The sequence below is a fragment of the Rana temporaria genome, chromosome 10 (assembly GCF_905171775.1).
Source record: "Rana temporaria chromosome 10, aRanTem1.1, whole genome shotgun sequence".
In the NCBI taxonomy this organism is placed as follows: Eukaryota; Metazoa; Chordata; class Amphibia; order Anura; family Ranidae; genus Rana; species Rana temporaria.
The window spans coordinates 64,602,601-64,619,706 of NC_053498.1; the positions used below are offsets into that span (position 1 = coordinate 64,602,601).

At 43.5% G+C, this 17,106-nt stretch overlaps 1 protein-coding gene across 1 annotated transcript; it reads right to left on the reverse strand.

Moving 5' to 3' along the window:
* Positions 1 to 9,454: 9,454 nt before the first annotated feature.
* Positions 9,455 to 12,783, reverse strand: LOC120915124. Its single transcript, XM_040325382.1, has 2 exons — positions 12,709 to 12,783; positions 9,455 to 11,819 (listed from the first exon to the last, which is right to left on the reverse strand). The coding sequence occupies exons 1-2, from the start codon at positions 12,780 to 12,782 to the stop codon at positions 10,988 to 10,990; spliced, it is 906 nt and encodes a 301-aa protein (XP_040181316.1). The 5' UTR covers position 12,783; the 3' UTR covers positions 9,455 to 10,987.
* Between the last annotated feature and the right edge of the window lie 4,323 nt (positions 12,784 to 17,106).

A 17,106-nucleotide genomic window follows, 5' to 3' on the forward strand; every position in this document is an offset into this window, starting at 1 on the left:
CTTTTCAGTTTTCGTGCGTTTCAGTCCGCTACAGCGTGACGAATGTGCTATCTCCATTCCGAATGCTAGTTTTACCAGAATGAGCGCTCATACTTGATTCTGAGCATGCACATTTTTTCCCCCTTGGGAAAGCATACACACGACCAGTTTTCCCGACGGTAAAAAGTTTGCCAGGAATCCAGTGGGAAAAAAGAAAACATGTTCTCTTTTTTTCCCCGCAGTTTTCTCGTTGGGAAAACTGCGATGGAGCATATACACGGCCGGTTTTCCTGGCCAAAAACTGTCATGGCAGTTTTTCCAATGGGAAAACTGGTCGTGTGTACGAGTCATGACAGTTTTGCTTGCCGCTGCTTGGAATTGCATGCTATTTTTGAGCCTGTGATCTTCTAGGACCCCCAGATTCTTTTCCATCCTCGATTCTCCCAGAAGTTCTCCCCCTAGCAGGTAACTTGCATTCATATTATTAGCCCCTAAATGCAGAGGTGTAGCTTGTACCACAAGCTGCTTCCAATGTGAATGCATATACATCGACCGCACGCCAAGATACTCAAAGAGTTTTGAGTCCCCAGAGCTCCTTCTTACATCAGAGGACAGGGATCACTGCTGGAGAATAAGAGGAAAGGGATCACTGATGGCAGGTCACTTGGCAGAGCTCCTTTCCCATCCCAGCACTTGATACAACCCCTCCCCCACACTACACATTGCTGAAATCACATCCACTTACACACAGTCTGTCAGCTGCAATCTTCACAGGGTGCATCTGGCTCTTATGCTGCTGTTCTGACCTGTGAAATTCTCTGGTCCGGCAGTGTAGTTACAGTAGGAAGATACACCCTGTGCAGATTGTGGCTGTGTTGTAAAGCAATATTATTTCAGCTCTGCGGAGGAGGAGCAGTATAGAGTGCTGTAATGGGAGAGGAGCTCAGCAGCTGTGCATAGCATCCAGGGCAGAAGTTGGATTTGGGGGGGGGAGCCATGTGACACAAAATATGTAGCCTGCAGCCCCTCAGGAGGTGTTAGGGGATTTGTTTTAGCAATTTCTTAAGGTTTCTCTGTCAGTGTTGGTAGGTGTTGGGGGAAGGTCACCTCTCAGAGAGTTGCGTCTTTTCCCCAGTTGTCAGGGAAGTGGGGTAAGCAGATACACCAGGGTTGGGGGGACAGAGAATCCCAGCTGGTGACTAGGAGACACTGAGCAGTGTCTTACCTCACCAGTGACAGCGGTTCCACCGTGGCTACAGGACGGCACTCTCCTCCTCTTGCTTTTCTGAGCTTGCCAGCACAGACACTTCCCCATCCTGGGCTGTTCTCACCCTGTGCTCCTCTCCATTCAGGAATTGGCTCACAGCTTCTCCCCAGCCAATGAGAATGAAGGGGTGTAGACTGTGGAAGGCAAAGTGGAAGCCCAGTACTGGAGTGTGGCTGTGTGGCCCTAGGGTAGATCGAAGCTGGACTTTGTGAAGGATATGATAATATGACAGGGAGGCTGCACGGGCCCCCTGGAGTAAGGTGTGGGGGTGCGATTATAACCCCTGAGACCCCTTATGCTACGCCCAAGTGCATTTTTTTACATTTATCAATATTAACCACTTGACCACTGGGCACTTAAACCCCCTTCCTAACCAGACCAATTTTCAGCTTTCGGTGCTCTCACAATTTGAATGACAATTACTCAGTCATACAACATTGTACCCATTTGAAATTTTTGTCCTTTTTTTTTACACAAATAGAGCTTTCTTTTGGTGGTATTAGATCACCTCTGAGTTTTTTATTTTTTGCGCTATAAAAGAAAAACGACAGAAAATTCTGTAAAAATAAATAAATAAAAACTTGTTTCTGTCATATTCGCAGGTTATTTCTCACACACAGCATATGCATACCACAAATGACACCCCAAAACACATTCTGCTATTCCTCCCGAGTATGGCAATACCCCAAGTGTGCGACTTTTACACAGCGTGGCCACATACAGAGGCCCAACATGCAGGGAGCACCATCAGGCGTTCTGGAGCACCCAGGCCAATTCTGACATTTCTCTCCTACATGGAAAAAATCACCATTTATTTGCTAGAAAATTACATAGAACCCCAAAACATTATATATGCAGAGTATTGGGGTATTGCGGAGTATTGGGGTATTGCGGAGTATTGGGGGCATTGCAGAGTATTTGGGTATTGCAGAGTATCGCGCAGGGTATTGGGGTATTGCAGAGTATTGGGGTATTGCAGAGTATTGCGCAGGGTATTGCAGAGTATCGGGGTATTGCAGAGTATGGGGTATGGCAGGCAGAGTATGGGGTATGGCAGGCAGAGTATGGGGTATGGCAGGCAGAGTATTGGGGTATTGCAGAGTATTGGGGTATTGCAGAGTATCGAGGTATGGCAGAGTATGGGGTATGGCAGGCAGAGTATGGGGTATGGCAGGCAGAGTATTGGGGTATGGCAGGCAGAGTATTGGGGTATTGCAGGCAGAGTAATGGGGTATTGCAGGCAGAGTATTGGGGTATTGCAGGCAGAGTAATGGGGTATTGCAGGCAGAGTAATGGGGTATTGCAGGCAGAGTAATGGGGTATTGCAGGCAGAGTATTGGGGTATTGCAGGCAGAGTATGGGTTATTGCAGAGTATTGCGCAGGGAAGGATGGCTGGATCTGTGACTGCAGTTGTCACAGATCCAGCCACAGCAGCTGCTGACACCCCCCCCCCCTCTCTCTGTAACGAACGGTACAGAGAGGAGAGGGAGGAACCGGCGTCATCAAATGACGCCGGTTTGTTTACAAGTGATCGCTCCATCATTTGACGGAGCGATCACGTGGTAAATGGCCGCGATCAGCGGCTATTTACCGTCATCCGTGATGCGCCGGGTCTTCTAGACCCGGCGAGCACGGACACTTCCGCGAGCGCGCCCCAGGGGACGCGCAAACGCGGAAGTGCACGAGGACGTCCCAGGGACGTCCTGTCAGGGTAACTCGACCGCGCTGTAGCAGTATTTTTGCTATAGCGCGGTCGGCAAGTGGTTAAAGTGTATCAATATCAACTGTAAGATTGCTATATCTTGTTGTAAGGTTATTATTCTGCTTAGCTTTGTATCATCAGCAAATACTGAGATTGAGCTATTTGTACCAACCTCTCTATCATTTATGAACAAGGTAAACAGAATTGGTCCCAGAACTAAGCCCTGGGGTACCCCACTTAAAACTCCAGATCATGATACACTATCGCTTCCCTATAGACACACTCCTGTAAAAAGCTACATACACTATTGTCAGTGCCAACACACCTCAACTTGTACTCGGCACGGGCATGCGCAATCTTAGAGCGTGATATGTTTGGTGTAATTTTTTTTGGCGTAACATTATCTTTTATATTTTACAAAAAAATTGTATTACATTTTGTGGGTTTTTTTTGCATTAAAATTCAAAAAAGTGTGTTGATTCCCCAAAATTGCATTTGAAAAACTGCTGCCAAATACCATGTGACATAAAAATTGCAAAACTCAGGGGTGCATGCGTGGAGCTCTCCAAGATGGCCATTTGAGCTGACATCTTTGTCCCAGACCGGCCGACTTATTGCTGACACAGCGCTCACAACCCTTGCTTTGTCTCATCAAGCAGGGTGAGGTAGGGGAGACCTCCCTACAGCGATCCATGCCCAGAGGAGCAGAATGCAGAGCCCGCTCCCGGCCACCGCTGGTAAAGCGGGTGCAAGCAGAAAATTCCAAGATGGCGCCCGGAACCTCTCTGCCTCCATGAGGCTTGGATCATCTTGTTAGAGGATGTGTGGAATCATATGGAGCTACATAACGCCCAGGAATACCATGTTAGTACACCTTTCTATACTAGAGACTCGCGAGCCTCAACTTAATCCCTTAGCATACCATGGATAGCCTGGTGTTTTCTCAGCCTCAAAGCCTTGCTCCCCCTGATCTAGCGGCTGGCTAGCCTTCTCCTGATTTTATTGATGTGAAATCTTTATTCTCTGATTTGCTGGACAAAGGTTTGACCAGAATTGCCTCCCAGACTACCGCTGATATTAAGGCTGATCTATAGGGCCTGGGCACTCATATTGAAACTATTGAGCACAAGCTTGACTCAACGGTCTCTCAGACAAATCAAAATACTGCTTGTATTCAGGATCTTCATTGGCAAAAATGTATGACCTGGAAAACCATTCCAGATGTTATAATTTCAGGATCAGGGGGTTTCACAAATCTATCAAAAACACTACTTCTGCAGTTCATATGTTCTTGAGAGATTTGTTGCCTGCCCTCCCTGACCATCGGCTGGAGATGGATAGGGCTTATAAAGCTTTGCAACCCCCTTGCCCGGATGGGTTGCCTCAGAACATTATTTTGAAGCCCCATTTCTACAAAGTGAAGGAGGTGGTGAGATTTTCCCGGGACTCCCCTTCATTGGCTATCCAGGGCCATGAGGTCAAGATCTTCACAGATTTATCGCCCTATACCATTCATAGGCAACAGGCCCTCAAACCCCTACTACTGGCACTTGTGAGAAGGGATATCAAATATCAAATATCATTGTGCCTTTCTGTTTCGGCTATCCTTTACCTTTCAGAATAAGTCCTATGCCTTCACCTTTGCAGAGGGGAAACGTCTGCTGTTACAGTTGTGAATCATTGCTCAAGAATCTTCAGCCTCTCCACCAAACAATGACCTAAGTACATCCAAACATCTCAGCTTTGTGGCAAAGAGCTAAACCTTATTACACCAGAGACTCTCCCCCACCATGAACTGCCTATCTTGCTAATGCGTGTTTACAACTAGTGGTGAATCTTGTGGGACTAATTTTGCTCACTTTTTTGGTTGGGGAACTTAGTTTCCTCCAGTTTTGAAATTGCTTACATGGTTTAACAATTCTTTGTGGCAGCCCCCGGGGCCATGTGGAAGCCAACGCTTGACTGTTATGATGGTGGATCTCCTGTCTGAGACCTCCTCGGCATAGTGTTTAGCCTGGCTGTTGGCACCCTTGACAGATGAGTTCCCCTACTCCTTGTATACATAACATTACTGTTTAGTTAAATTTAACTCTATTGAGCTTATTTTGGTGGCTGTAAGGCCTAGCCTGAGGGAGGCTTGCTTCCCCACTTGACCCAATGTGCTCTATTTTGGCATTTTGGCTCAAGACCTGGTCCATCTTTGTGATGGAAATGGTAACATTGATTGGGGATAGCGGGGGTGGACTGGTCCCTCCCCGCTTGTTGCTTTACTACTATGTTTTGCTTTTCTGTATCTGTCTTTTTCAGCCTCTTCTTCTTCTTCTATGTTCAAACTGGAGATACTCGCTCTTTGTTCTGATTCTGTTTGCAGAGTCTGAGGAAACCTGCCATGTGATCTTGACAATCCTGTGCGTGTTGTGGCGAGTAGCAGCCTGTTTGTTGAGCCTGCCCTTTCACTGGACTGCAGTTATGCGTCATATTAATTCATTTTTTTTTTTCAATCAAGTTTAAGTTTATTTTGAAAATATAAACAGTACAATCGAGTTCATACATCAAGGATAACATCACAATGCATTACAGGAAGATACATTTCGACATCACATATTCCTAACTATACTTAGGTCACAATCGAATAAACGATTGTTATTCAAAAATAAACAGATTTGGAAGAAATAAAAAGATCATGTGTCCACAAACCGTTATAACGGAAATATAGTATTTACCCTAAATTTTCCTATAGAAGGTTCCCCTGAGAGATATTCAAGTGCAACGTAAAAGTTGATACTTGTGATACCATAACACATGTGATATTAGTCAATAAAATAGAGTTCATTCTTAAATGACCCTCATATAACCCCCTTACCTTAGTAAGAATCCAATCATTTCACTAAGAGTAGGACCCCACCTTCTGTCCTAATACTCCCACCGTCTTCTCTCTTTTCCCCCCTACTTACTTATTGTAGAGCAAATTCACTTTGTGAATTAGAAGTAGATCAATGAAAAAATTTTTAAATTGAGAAGATTAATATCATGACCGACAACTCGTTAATTCCGGATCAGTGTAATAACCTTACGATACCTTAAAGCATCACTAAACATTTAAAGTAACAAAATGTTTGAGGAATTGACACCATTTTTTAAATTTAGTCTATGGATCCCGATAACTCAAAAAAAAATATGGCAAGTCCGGAAATCTCAAAATACTCATGGCGACAAAAGGTTCAATCAGAATGGACTAAGTAAAAAATATAGGAATATAGAGGATTAAATCCTCAAATAACACCATTATGTAATGAATGTACTTTACGATAGCAAATAAAATAAAAAATAGAGTAAAGAACTCCAATCATAAGAAAAAGATATAGAAAACCAAAAAAGGAAAAATAGAATGGAAATTTAGAAAAGAGAGAGATAAGAAAAGGGAGCCTACCTGCCAATTCCACATCACAAAAAGCAGTAAATCGTCTTATGAAACTATAAGTTGTTTATGATACCCATGTATTGTAACCATGGTCCCCAAATTTCATTGAACTGGTCTTCAGAATCTAACATCAAGCCTATCCTCTTCTCTTGCTCCATTATCCAAGTCACCTTTCTCTTCATATACAATATCGAAACAGACGTCCTTTTCCAGGCAGCAGCTATAGAAATTCGAGCTCCTACAAGTATAAACAATATCAATTTCCTGGTAGACTTGTGAGCTTGCGGTATAAGTCCATTTAACAAAGCAATCGATGGAGATTGATGAATATTACAACCAGTTATCCTTCTAATAATGTGAAAGACCATATTCCAGAATTTACGTATTTTCGGGCACTCCCACCATATATGAATCATAGAACCAACCCCACCACATCCTCTAAAACATAGAGGAGATTGAGAAGGATAAATATTTGCTAATCTCAAGGGCACTAAGTACCATCTAGTGAAAATCTTTAAATTTGCTTCTATAAGTGACACATTAGTAATCCCTTTTATAGATCTTTCAAAATTAGAATACCAGTCCTTTATATCCCAATCAATCTGAAGATCCCTCTCCCAGGCTATCATATGTGGTAATTTTTGACTATTATCAGCTAGTGATCTATAAATAAGAGAAATCCCCCCTCTTCTTCCTATGGCTTGGTCACATCTAATTTCATAAGCTGTCATAGAGCCCAAAACGGCTTCATCCAACCAAAGCTTTGTAGCATACTTATAAATATGAGAAAATCCCGTTGTTTCAGAGTGAGGAAGACCTAGGTTTTTCACAAAATATTGTTCGGTATGGGGACCTGAATGAGAAAAGAAACGTCCAATGCGGTACACCCCCTTGTCAAGCCACCATTTGAAGGATTCCCCTTCTAACTTAGAGATGAAGTCAGGTTCTCTAAATAGATTGGCTAAAGGATGACCCTTGGTAATCAAAGAAGGATCTTTTTTAAGGGAGTCCCATAGTACCATGGCTTGAGAGAGAGCTGGTGACATAATAGGAGGTCTACTTTTGGGAGTAACCCACAATAAATCTTCTAATGTGTAAGAGGGAGTAGCCTGTTCCTCCAAACATACCCAATCTGGTCTATCCCCTCGGACGTATACATCCGAAAGTTGAGCCAATCTAGCGGCCTTGTAATACCACATTAAATTTGGAAGGCCGAAACCACCCTGTTCAGGCAGATTAAAAAGAGATCGCGAAGAAACACGCGGATTCTTCTTCTTCCAAACAAATTTAGTAATTTTGCTCTGGAAGGCTTTCAAATGGTTTGTCTTTATTGGTATAGGGAGTGAACGGAACAGGTATAAGATCCTAGGTAGGAGAGTCATTTTAATGGAACTTATCCGTCCTATCCAACCTATGTTATGTGTATTCCACTCTTCTAGATCAGTTTCAAGTTTTTTGTACATGGGAGGGTAATTGGCCTAATAAAGATCTTCGAATTTCGAAGTCAAATTAATACCTAAATATTTAATGGACGATGTATTCCAGCAAAAAGCATAATTTTTCCGAATGAGGGAAACTATAGAATCAGAGAGTGACACATTAAGGGCCCTGGATTTAGCAATGTTGACTGTAAGACCTGAAACTTCAGAGAAGTCATCTAATAGTTTATATATAGCAGGTAAAGAAGAGCCTGGGGAGGTGACAAACAACAGAAGATCATCTGCGAATAAAGCGCATTTATGTTCCTTCCGGTTACAGTTAATCCCCTTGATATTCGGGTCATTCCTGAGTGCTATAGCTAGGGACTCAATTACAACAGCGAACAACAGAGGGGATAGGGGACAGCCCTGGCGAGTACCCCTTTTAATTTTGATAGTCTCCGAAAATAATCCCAGCAGTCGGATCTTGGCCTCAGGCGAAGAATATAGAGCAGCTAGAAAACCCAAAGTCCTGGGACCAAAACCCCACCTTTGCAAAATCAAGAACATATACGACCAGGAAACCGAATCAAAAGCTTTCTGTAAATCTATTGACAAAAGCATACCTTCCTGTTTGTCTTTCCTAATCCAGCCAGTTTGCAATATTGAAATTAAGTCCACCGCCCTCCTGATCTGATCCGGGGCTTGTCTATTAGGAATAAAACCTACCTGATCTTTATGTATATATAGACCTATGAAGTTCGAGAGTCTATTAGCCATTATTTTAGTCATTATTTTTAGGTCATTGTTAATCAAAGATATTGGTCTATAATTCTCAACTAAGCTGGGATCTTTGTCAGGTTTAGGGATTACAGAAATGTATGCCATATTAAGTTCACTGCCTATTGGATTACCTTCGGACAAACCATTGAAAAACCGTGCAAGATAGGGTGCTAAGAGGATCGAAAACTTCTTGTAATAAGGAGACGAAAATCCATCAGGGCCTGGTGCTTTGTTAGTCTTCAACCCTTTAATAACCCCTATAATTTCCTCAACCGTTATAGGAGCTTCCATTTCGCTACTATGTAAATCCGATAATTTTGGGAGATCTAGGCCGTCAAGGAATTCTGCAATTCTGCTAGAGTCACAACCACCATCGGAATGATAAAGCCTCGAGTAAAAATTTTGAAAGGACTCCATCACCTTTTGAGGGTTTAGAGTAAGGGAGCCATCGTTATGTTTAATCTTAGGAATGATCCTAGATCTAAACCTGGGAGAAAGTTTATTGGCCAACATCGGGCCAATTCTATCTCTCAATTGATAGAATTTAGTCCCGGACCACTTAATGGCTTCATCCGCTCTAACCGTAAGTGCAAGATTAAGAGCAGTTCTGGCTGCGTCTAAAGCAGAAGTAGGAAAACCGATAGGGTCCCTTTTATGTTGCGAGATTAAAGTATTAAATTCACGTTCTAGCTTCTCTATTTCCATTTTTTTCATCCTTTTTTGTCTGGCCGCTATCTGTATTAGTTTGCCCCTGATCGTTACCTTGTGAGCTGCCCACAATATTTCTGGGGAGATCTCGTTAGTATCATTAACCTCAAAGTAATCTTTTATGGCCTGTTCAATTTCATTAGCTATATTGGGGTTTTTCAAAAGTGATTAAGGGTCCAATGAGAAACCTTCTGCTTAGCGTGTACCCTTTTCAATGTCAATACGACCATGGAATGATCAGACCATGGGACATCTATTATAGATGAACGTATAGCGCTAGGGATATAATGAGTAGATAAAAAGATATGATCTATCCGCGAAAACGACCGGTGGGGATTAGAGTAGTGCGTATAATCTTTCGCTGACGGATTTAGTTCCCTCCATATATCCGACAATCCGGATTGGTGAATTAAGCGAGCTATTTGTGTGCTGGCCTTGGTTGGTCTGATCAATTTAGTCTTTGATGGACCAGATTTATCTAGCCCTGTATCAAAGGCCAAATTGGAATCACCACCCATAATTATGATTCCCTCCATTAAAGACTGAAGTGTCCCAAACAAATTGTCAAAAAAAGATTTTTGTCCCTTGTTTGGGGCATAGTAGGAAATGAAAGTGTATAAGTTTCCATCAATCGTGCCCTTAACCAGGACAAACCTGCCTTCCGGATCAACATACTCTTTAGACAAGGTAAAATTGCAGTGTTTGGAGAACAATACAGCTACACCTTTGGTTTTATTTTCAGCTTTGGATAAATAAAATGTAGGGAAGTTTTCATGTAAGAACGAGGGGGTGTACCGCCTTGGAAAGTGAGTTTCTTGAAGAAGTACTACATCAACATGAATGGTCTTATAGTATTGCAATGCTTTTCTCCTTTTGATTGGAGAGTTCAACCCCTGTGTGTTATGAGAAATAACACTAAGGGAAGATGGAGAACTAACTGAACCAGCCATGTATTAAAATAGTATGGATCCCAAGCATTGAGTCTAACAGGGGTGTGATGGTTTCATAATCAAGACCGTAAGAGAAATAAGTATTTGATGAGCCATAAAACCGCATCATTAACCTCATCCCAATATGAGCATAAATTGGCAGGTAGGCTATAGAGGAAGAAAGATCAAGGAAAACAGAAAAGGTCAAAGGAAAAGAATATAAAAATAAATTTATCAGGATTAACCAGAACATTATAGGGCCTAACGATGGCCCTGAGTAAAGGGAAGGCAATGTCCCCCTCCCTTCACTCAAAAACAGAAATTTAGAATAGCCCATAAAGAGGGCTACAAACTCACACCCCAGGACGACCAAACGTCAATCTAAGGAGTGAGTTGAGGCCTAGCGACTCACCACTGACCTGCTATTATTGACTAATGATATATAAAACATTGTAATCCCTTTTAAAAAAAGGGGAAGAAAAAAATGAAAAATACAACTTCTATATAATTCACACATCAATCGGGGATGGCATTAAATGCATGTTCTCCGTATATGAGTGGAGAGGAAGAGAAAGAAAACAAATGAAAATTATCTTCTCTCTCCCTCTCTCCCACTCCCCATAGACTAACACATCCAAAATACTTATATATACTCATACTCTAGAGTAGAGACATAGTTACCAGCAAATGACCCAAAAAAAATAAATAGGTAAATAGATAAAATAAATAAATAAACAAAGGAAAGAAGGAAAATGAAAAAATTCCCCTTCCATCCTCATTCAGGTAACAGAGTCATCTTTAACCTTCCTGTACTTGACTTTTGTCCATGTAGATGATGTCGGACTTATAGGGGTCTGTCTTTTAGTCGAGCCCTGCTGGATCGGAGAAGTGTCCATATCAGGAACAGTAGATATTATATTGAGACTCATCAGTAGACGTTCACCTTCTTGAAAGTTGTGGACTGCATAGTGGTTGCCTTTATAAGAAAATTTCAGAGCAAAAGGAAAAGCCCATTTATATCTTATCTCTTTCTGTAGAAGGGCTGATAACAGAGGTTTCATCGATCTTCTCTTCTGTATCGTATAAGGAGAGATATCGGAAAAGATTTGAATATTGGCTCCTTGATAGGTTAGTTGTTCCCTTTGACGCGAACATTTCATTATCTCCTCCTTAGTAGAAAAATAATGAGGTTTAATCACTATATCTCTTGGCAAGCCATCTTTCCGTATAGGTCCCAGTGACCTATGAGCGCGGTCTAAGTCCAACTTGTGGGCTGGAATGTGCGGCAACAACATTTTGATAATATCCTGTACTGCAGAGTCAATATCAAGAACAGATTCAGGAAGGCCTCTGATCCTAAAATTCCCTCTCCGAGATCTATTTTCAAGTTCATCGATCCTGGCTTGTGCTAATTCCAGCTGATCCTGCATGTATTGTAGGTGATCGGCATTTTGAGTTGTCCTAGCAACATTAACATCCAAATTATGTTCAATAGTTTCAATTCTTGAACCTAGATTTTGAAAATCAGCTCTAATTTCTCCAGTTATCCTTTCAGCAGTTTGTGCCAATCCTCTTTCCAGCATTTCAGATATTCTAGCATACAGTTCAGACCAGTGTCATCTTAAGAGCATTATAGGCCCCCGGGCAATACAGTGCACTGGGGCCCTGTCTACACAATCACGCACGAGAATTTACTGACAAAAATCATAAAATTTACTGGCAGAACCACATTTTTTACTGCCACTGCAAAAAAAGTACCTAAAATTTCAGTTTTCAGTGCCGAACAATGCAAATGTCAGTATTTAAACTATAAACATATAGCTAGTGCTATTAGCAATGTGTTTAAGTTAAACAAAAGTAAAAAAAAAAATGTCTTCATTGACATGAAGGTCAGGTTACTATAACCCAGCCAGCACAGAGTTTCCTCTTACATCAGAGTCTGCAGGATTCCCCCTCACCATGAAAGGGAACTCTTATGTAAAGGGGAACACTGCAGATCATGATCTAAGGGGGGAACTCTGATGTGGAGGGGGGCTCTGGTGACCAGAGACCACCTTATATCAGAGTCCACTGCTTTCTCTTTCCCACTTACATCAGGGTCCGCAGACTGAGTTCCCCCTTGCATTGTAAGGGGGAATCCTGCAGACTCTGATGTAAAGGGGAACTCTGATGTGGGGGGCACTCTGGTGACCAGAGACCACCTTCCGTAGATTAAATACACTAAGGTAAGGGGGGTCACTAATATAGGAGGGGGAACCTTTATATCAGTGCCCCCTTACATTTTTGCATTCACTCCCCCCTTACATCAGCAACCCCCCGCACTCGTGGAGGACCGGATCTTCTCTGTGATTTCCGCAAACTGGGCATGGGCAGTTCTAACCCGTCACTCTCCACAATTTTTTACTGTGGTTGCTGGGCAGCCGGTGGGGCCCCCCAGGCAAGCGGGGCCCCTGGGCAACTGCCCAGCGTGCCCAATGGAAAAGATGGCCCTGGTTCAGACACATTAAAGGTAACATCAAGAGCCTGTTTACTATTTGTTGTAGCATTTACTGTTTCACATGAGGGAATCAACATAGACGACAGTTGATTAGATTTTCCAGGGATCGGTTCCTGAGGTAAAGTGTGGTGTATTATAGAGGGAATAGGATCCATATGTGATGAATTCACATTTGCTGTGCATTGAGCATACGTTAGAGGTACTGTTGACATCTTAGAAGGTTACCTTGCAACAGCAGCTTGCTTATTGTTTACTTTGCCCTTTTTCTTATTCCTATATGATTTAACAGGCATGTACCAGTCTCTGGATATATCTATCACAGAATAGTAATATGGTAATGTTCAATTCTTATGTATATCACTCTAGTATCTTTGTATTATAAAAAGTCAGTATGATTTCATCCCATGACAGAGGTCAGTGGTAAGGCAAGTCCCCTTTTAACAAGCCTTCATCCCAGCAGCACGAATTGTGAGGTAAAATAATCAGCTGTGAGGTGAATAATCATCACAGCCAGAGGGCCTAAGGAACATTGCAGATGCTGACTCTTACCTCTTGTACATATAGCATTTTCTTCACACAATACTCCTCTGGCGGATATTGGGTCTGTCTTTAAGCATTCAAAACCAGGGAACATAAATAATATAGGGCCTGGCATCCAACTCAGAGCCTCCTATAGGTGCTGTGTCACAATATAGACAGTGGTGTCTTAAAGGCCACAAAATGGCGTCTCGAAGGTAGCTTCTTGTTCCTCTCTCTAGTCGTCAGTCAGCTTTCTAAAGCGAGTTTCTTTAATCCGCTTGCGTGACTGCATCGAGTGTGGTCTCCCCTCACAGAATATCAGTCTCAGGCGATTCACAGAGCGATATTTTGATGGATTGGCCGAGAAATCCCCAGATGCCAGTCAGAGCTGTTAGCTCAGGCATCCATCACGATGCATGCAGGCCACGCCCCTCATGTTAATTCATTTTAATAATATTTTCCCACAACACACAGGGGCTGAACACCCCCTGTGAAATGGTGGAATATTTTCCACTGCTTGCAGAAAAGCAGACATTGTTTTACTTCAGGAGACACATTTTCCTTGTTCCCATAACCCCACTTTTGTCCACGCTAAATTTCCTACCTTCTTTTTGACCAATGCATCGGAAAACTAAGGGTGTTGCTATTCAAACAAATCACATTTTCTCCCATGCAGGAAATAAAATACCCTAGTGGTCACTATTTGTTTTTGAAGGGCAACATTGAGGTTCAAGTCTACTCCTTGATCTCATACTTTGCCCCTAACCAAGCTCGGCTATCTTTTTTTCTACTATGTTTCATGAGCTTATTCCACATATCGAGGGGACAGTGGTCTTTGGGGAGACTCTAACATTGCACTAGATTTGAGTCTAGACAAGTCTCAGGTGACTGCTGTTCAGTTCAAGCGCCCTCCTACGACAAGTCTGAACCTTGCCAAAATACTCCATTCCATGGGACTGGTTGATATTTGGAGGGAGACCCACCCCACGGGCAGAAATTATTCTCATTCCACCTATGCCAGAACTGATCATATGTTTGTGTCCAGTGCCAACGGTAGCGTGCCATTTGTACTTAGGACACAAATTAGGGAGACGGCCTGACCTGATTGATTTGTGTCTGGTGCTCTGTCAGTCTTGTGGTCTGCCAGGGACCTTTCCGCTGGTGGTTGAATGAATCCTTACTTAGTGACCCAATATGGTGTACAGAAATTGAACAGTCTTTGCTTGACTATTTTCAGCAGAATGGCACAGACGACGTGTCTCGTGCTATGTTATGGGCGGCTCATAAAACCACTTTCCAAGGGAGGATTATCCAAATTTCTACCCAGATTAGGAGAGAGCATGGGATAGACTTGGAGAGATTGGATTCAAAATTTGCATAAGACCAATAAAAAAAGGATTTTAAATACAGAAATGTTGGCTTACTGAAAAGTATGTCCATGTTCAGTATAGTATGCACTCAATATTTGGACGGGCTCCTTTTGCATGAATTACTGCACCAAATGCAGCGTGGCATTGAGATAATCAGCTTGTGGCACTGCTGAGGTGTTATGGAAGCTTAGGGTTCTTTGATAGTGGCCTTCAGCTAATATGCATTGTTAGACCTGGTGTGTCTCATCTTCTTCTTGCTAATACCCTACAGATTCTCTATGGGATTTAGATCAGGCAAGTTTACTGGCCAATAAGCACAGTCATACCGTGATTATTAACCACTTCATTACTCACGTGGGATCTCCCATCCTGGGCGGGCGTCATATGAAGGCCTCAGCTTCTCGGCGGTATGGAAGGGGCACGTGTGCCGCCGTGTCCCTCAGGAGCTGATGCGCATGCCTGTGTCTGCTGGCCACCAACGATTGCTTGTCACAGAGCAGGAAACATACAGATCCACGCCCTGTCAAAGGAGAGGACAGACAGATCGTGTGTTCCTAGTATATAGGAACACTGATCGGTCTCCTCCCCAAGTCAGTCCCATCCCCCAGTTAGAATCACTCCCTAGGTAACACATTTAACCCCTTGATTGCCCCCCAGTGTTACCTCCTTCCCTGCCAGTGACATTTATACAGTAATCAGTGTATATGTCATGAAGATCCTGCCAGAAACAGGCGAATCATACTTTGCGGTTCCCGATCACGGCTGCAACCACGCATGCGTGTGCGTGCACACCTCTGTTGGAGCCAGGCGGGTTATTTAAGCACACCATCCCCACTGTCTGCTCTACAACGTTGTGTATCTGAAACCTGATCTGAGACTCAATCTGTGAAAGACCCCGGCTTACCTGTGACTATTCAAGCCGTCTGCCTGCACCTGATCCTTGGCCTGTTCTGACTACCCTTCTTTTTGCACCTCTGTACCTCGCCGCCCGCCCGATAACCGACCCGGCCGTCTGACCATCCAGTCTGCTTCAGTCTGCTGAACGGTTCCTGTCTGTTCCTAGTTCCAGTCCACCTGAACGGTTCCAGTCTGTTCCTAGTTCCGGTCCAGCTGAACTGTTCCAGTATTTTCCCTTTTTCTAGTCCAGCTGAACGGTTCCAGTCTGTTTCTAGTTCCGGTCCAACTGATTGGTTCCAGTCTGTTCCTAGTTCCAATACAGTCTGCTAAGCTGATTTAGTCTGCTGAGCCTATCCAGTCTGTTAAGCTGTTCCAGTCTGCTGAGCCTATCCAGTCTGCTAAGCTGATCCAGTCTGCTGAGCCGATCCAGTCTGCTAAGCTGATCCAGTTCCGGTATCCCAGTTCCTGCAAGGAAGCTTCTGCTGGTCTGATCCACTTCCTCTTCCTGTTGATCCTGCCAGGCACCCGTGCCACTCCTTACTCCTGTGCCTACTGTTACCCTATCAGGGGGGCATGAGTGGGAGCCGTAAGGGAGGCCATCCTCTGCAATCCAGGCTCACAGCCATCAGGTACATAACAGCATATTTATAGCACTGATCGCTCAATATATGTCAATGGTCCCAAAATAGTACCAAAAGTGTCCTGTCCACCGCAATGTCACGATAAAAATCAAATCGCCACAATTACTAGTAGAAAAAAATTATAATAAATTAAAAATGCCATAAATATTTCCCCTATTTTGTAGGCGCTTGTCAGGATCAGCAGCTAAGGAGACCAGACACGTAGCTACACAAGGGAACTAAGACAAAACAAAAAATATTTTTTATATTTATATAGGCCTCTTATGACGTCATGGTCCCAGATGCTGGGACTGTGACATCATAAGAGGCCTATATAAATCGTTGCGCACCACACACCTGGCATTACAGCGGGAGGGAGTGTCGAGTCAACATTGGAAGAAAAGAATATGGCAGAAGGCAACAAAGAAGACCGGGCTGGCCGCCACTAGTAAAAGAGCTTCAAAAGAAGATAGCGGCGGCCAGCCCCGAAGAAGGTACTGGAGAGCGAGCGGGAGCGGTGAGATGACACCAGAGATCGGAGATGTCGAAAGAAGACCCCCAAAGTCAGAAGAAGACCCTCGGAGAGTGGAGAAGACCCCCAGAGAGCGGGGAAGACCCCCAGAGCTGACTAATAAATTATTTTAAAAACCTGTGTTGTGTGTTTATTTTATTGACACTTTTCCTCCAGGTGAATGGGTAGGAGTATGATGTACCCCATACTCATTCACCTAGGGTTGGGGGCCGATATCTGTGGGCCCCCTTATTAAAGGGGGCTCCCAGATTCCGATAAGCCCCCCCCGCTCACAGACCCTGACAACCAATGGCCAGGGTTACCTTGGAAGAGGCCCTGTCCTTATCAACATGAGGACAGGGTGCTTTGGGGTGGGGGGCTCGCTCGTCCCCACTCCTTTCCTGACCGGCTGGGCTGCGTGCTCGGATACGGGTCTGGTATGGATTTTTCGGCCTAGGGGGGTTCTCCTTACAATCCATATCAG

Bases quoted from the DNA above. Each gene is read 5' to 3' on its own strand.
- LOC120915124 (XM_040325382.1), bottom strand. From the start codon at position 12,782: ATGTTGATTCCCTCATGTGAAACAGTAAATGCTACAACAAATAGTAAA. The intron at 11,820-12,708 runs GTCTGAACCAGG...AAGATGACACTG, and splicing joins CTTGATGTTACCTTTAATGT to GTCTGAACTGTATGCTAGAA.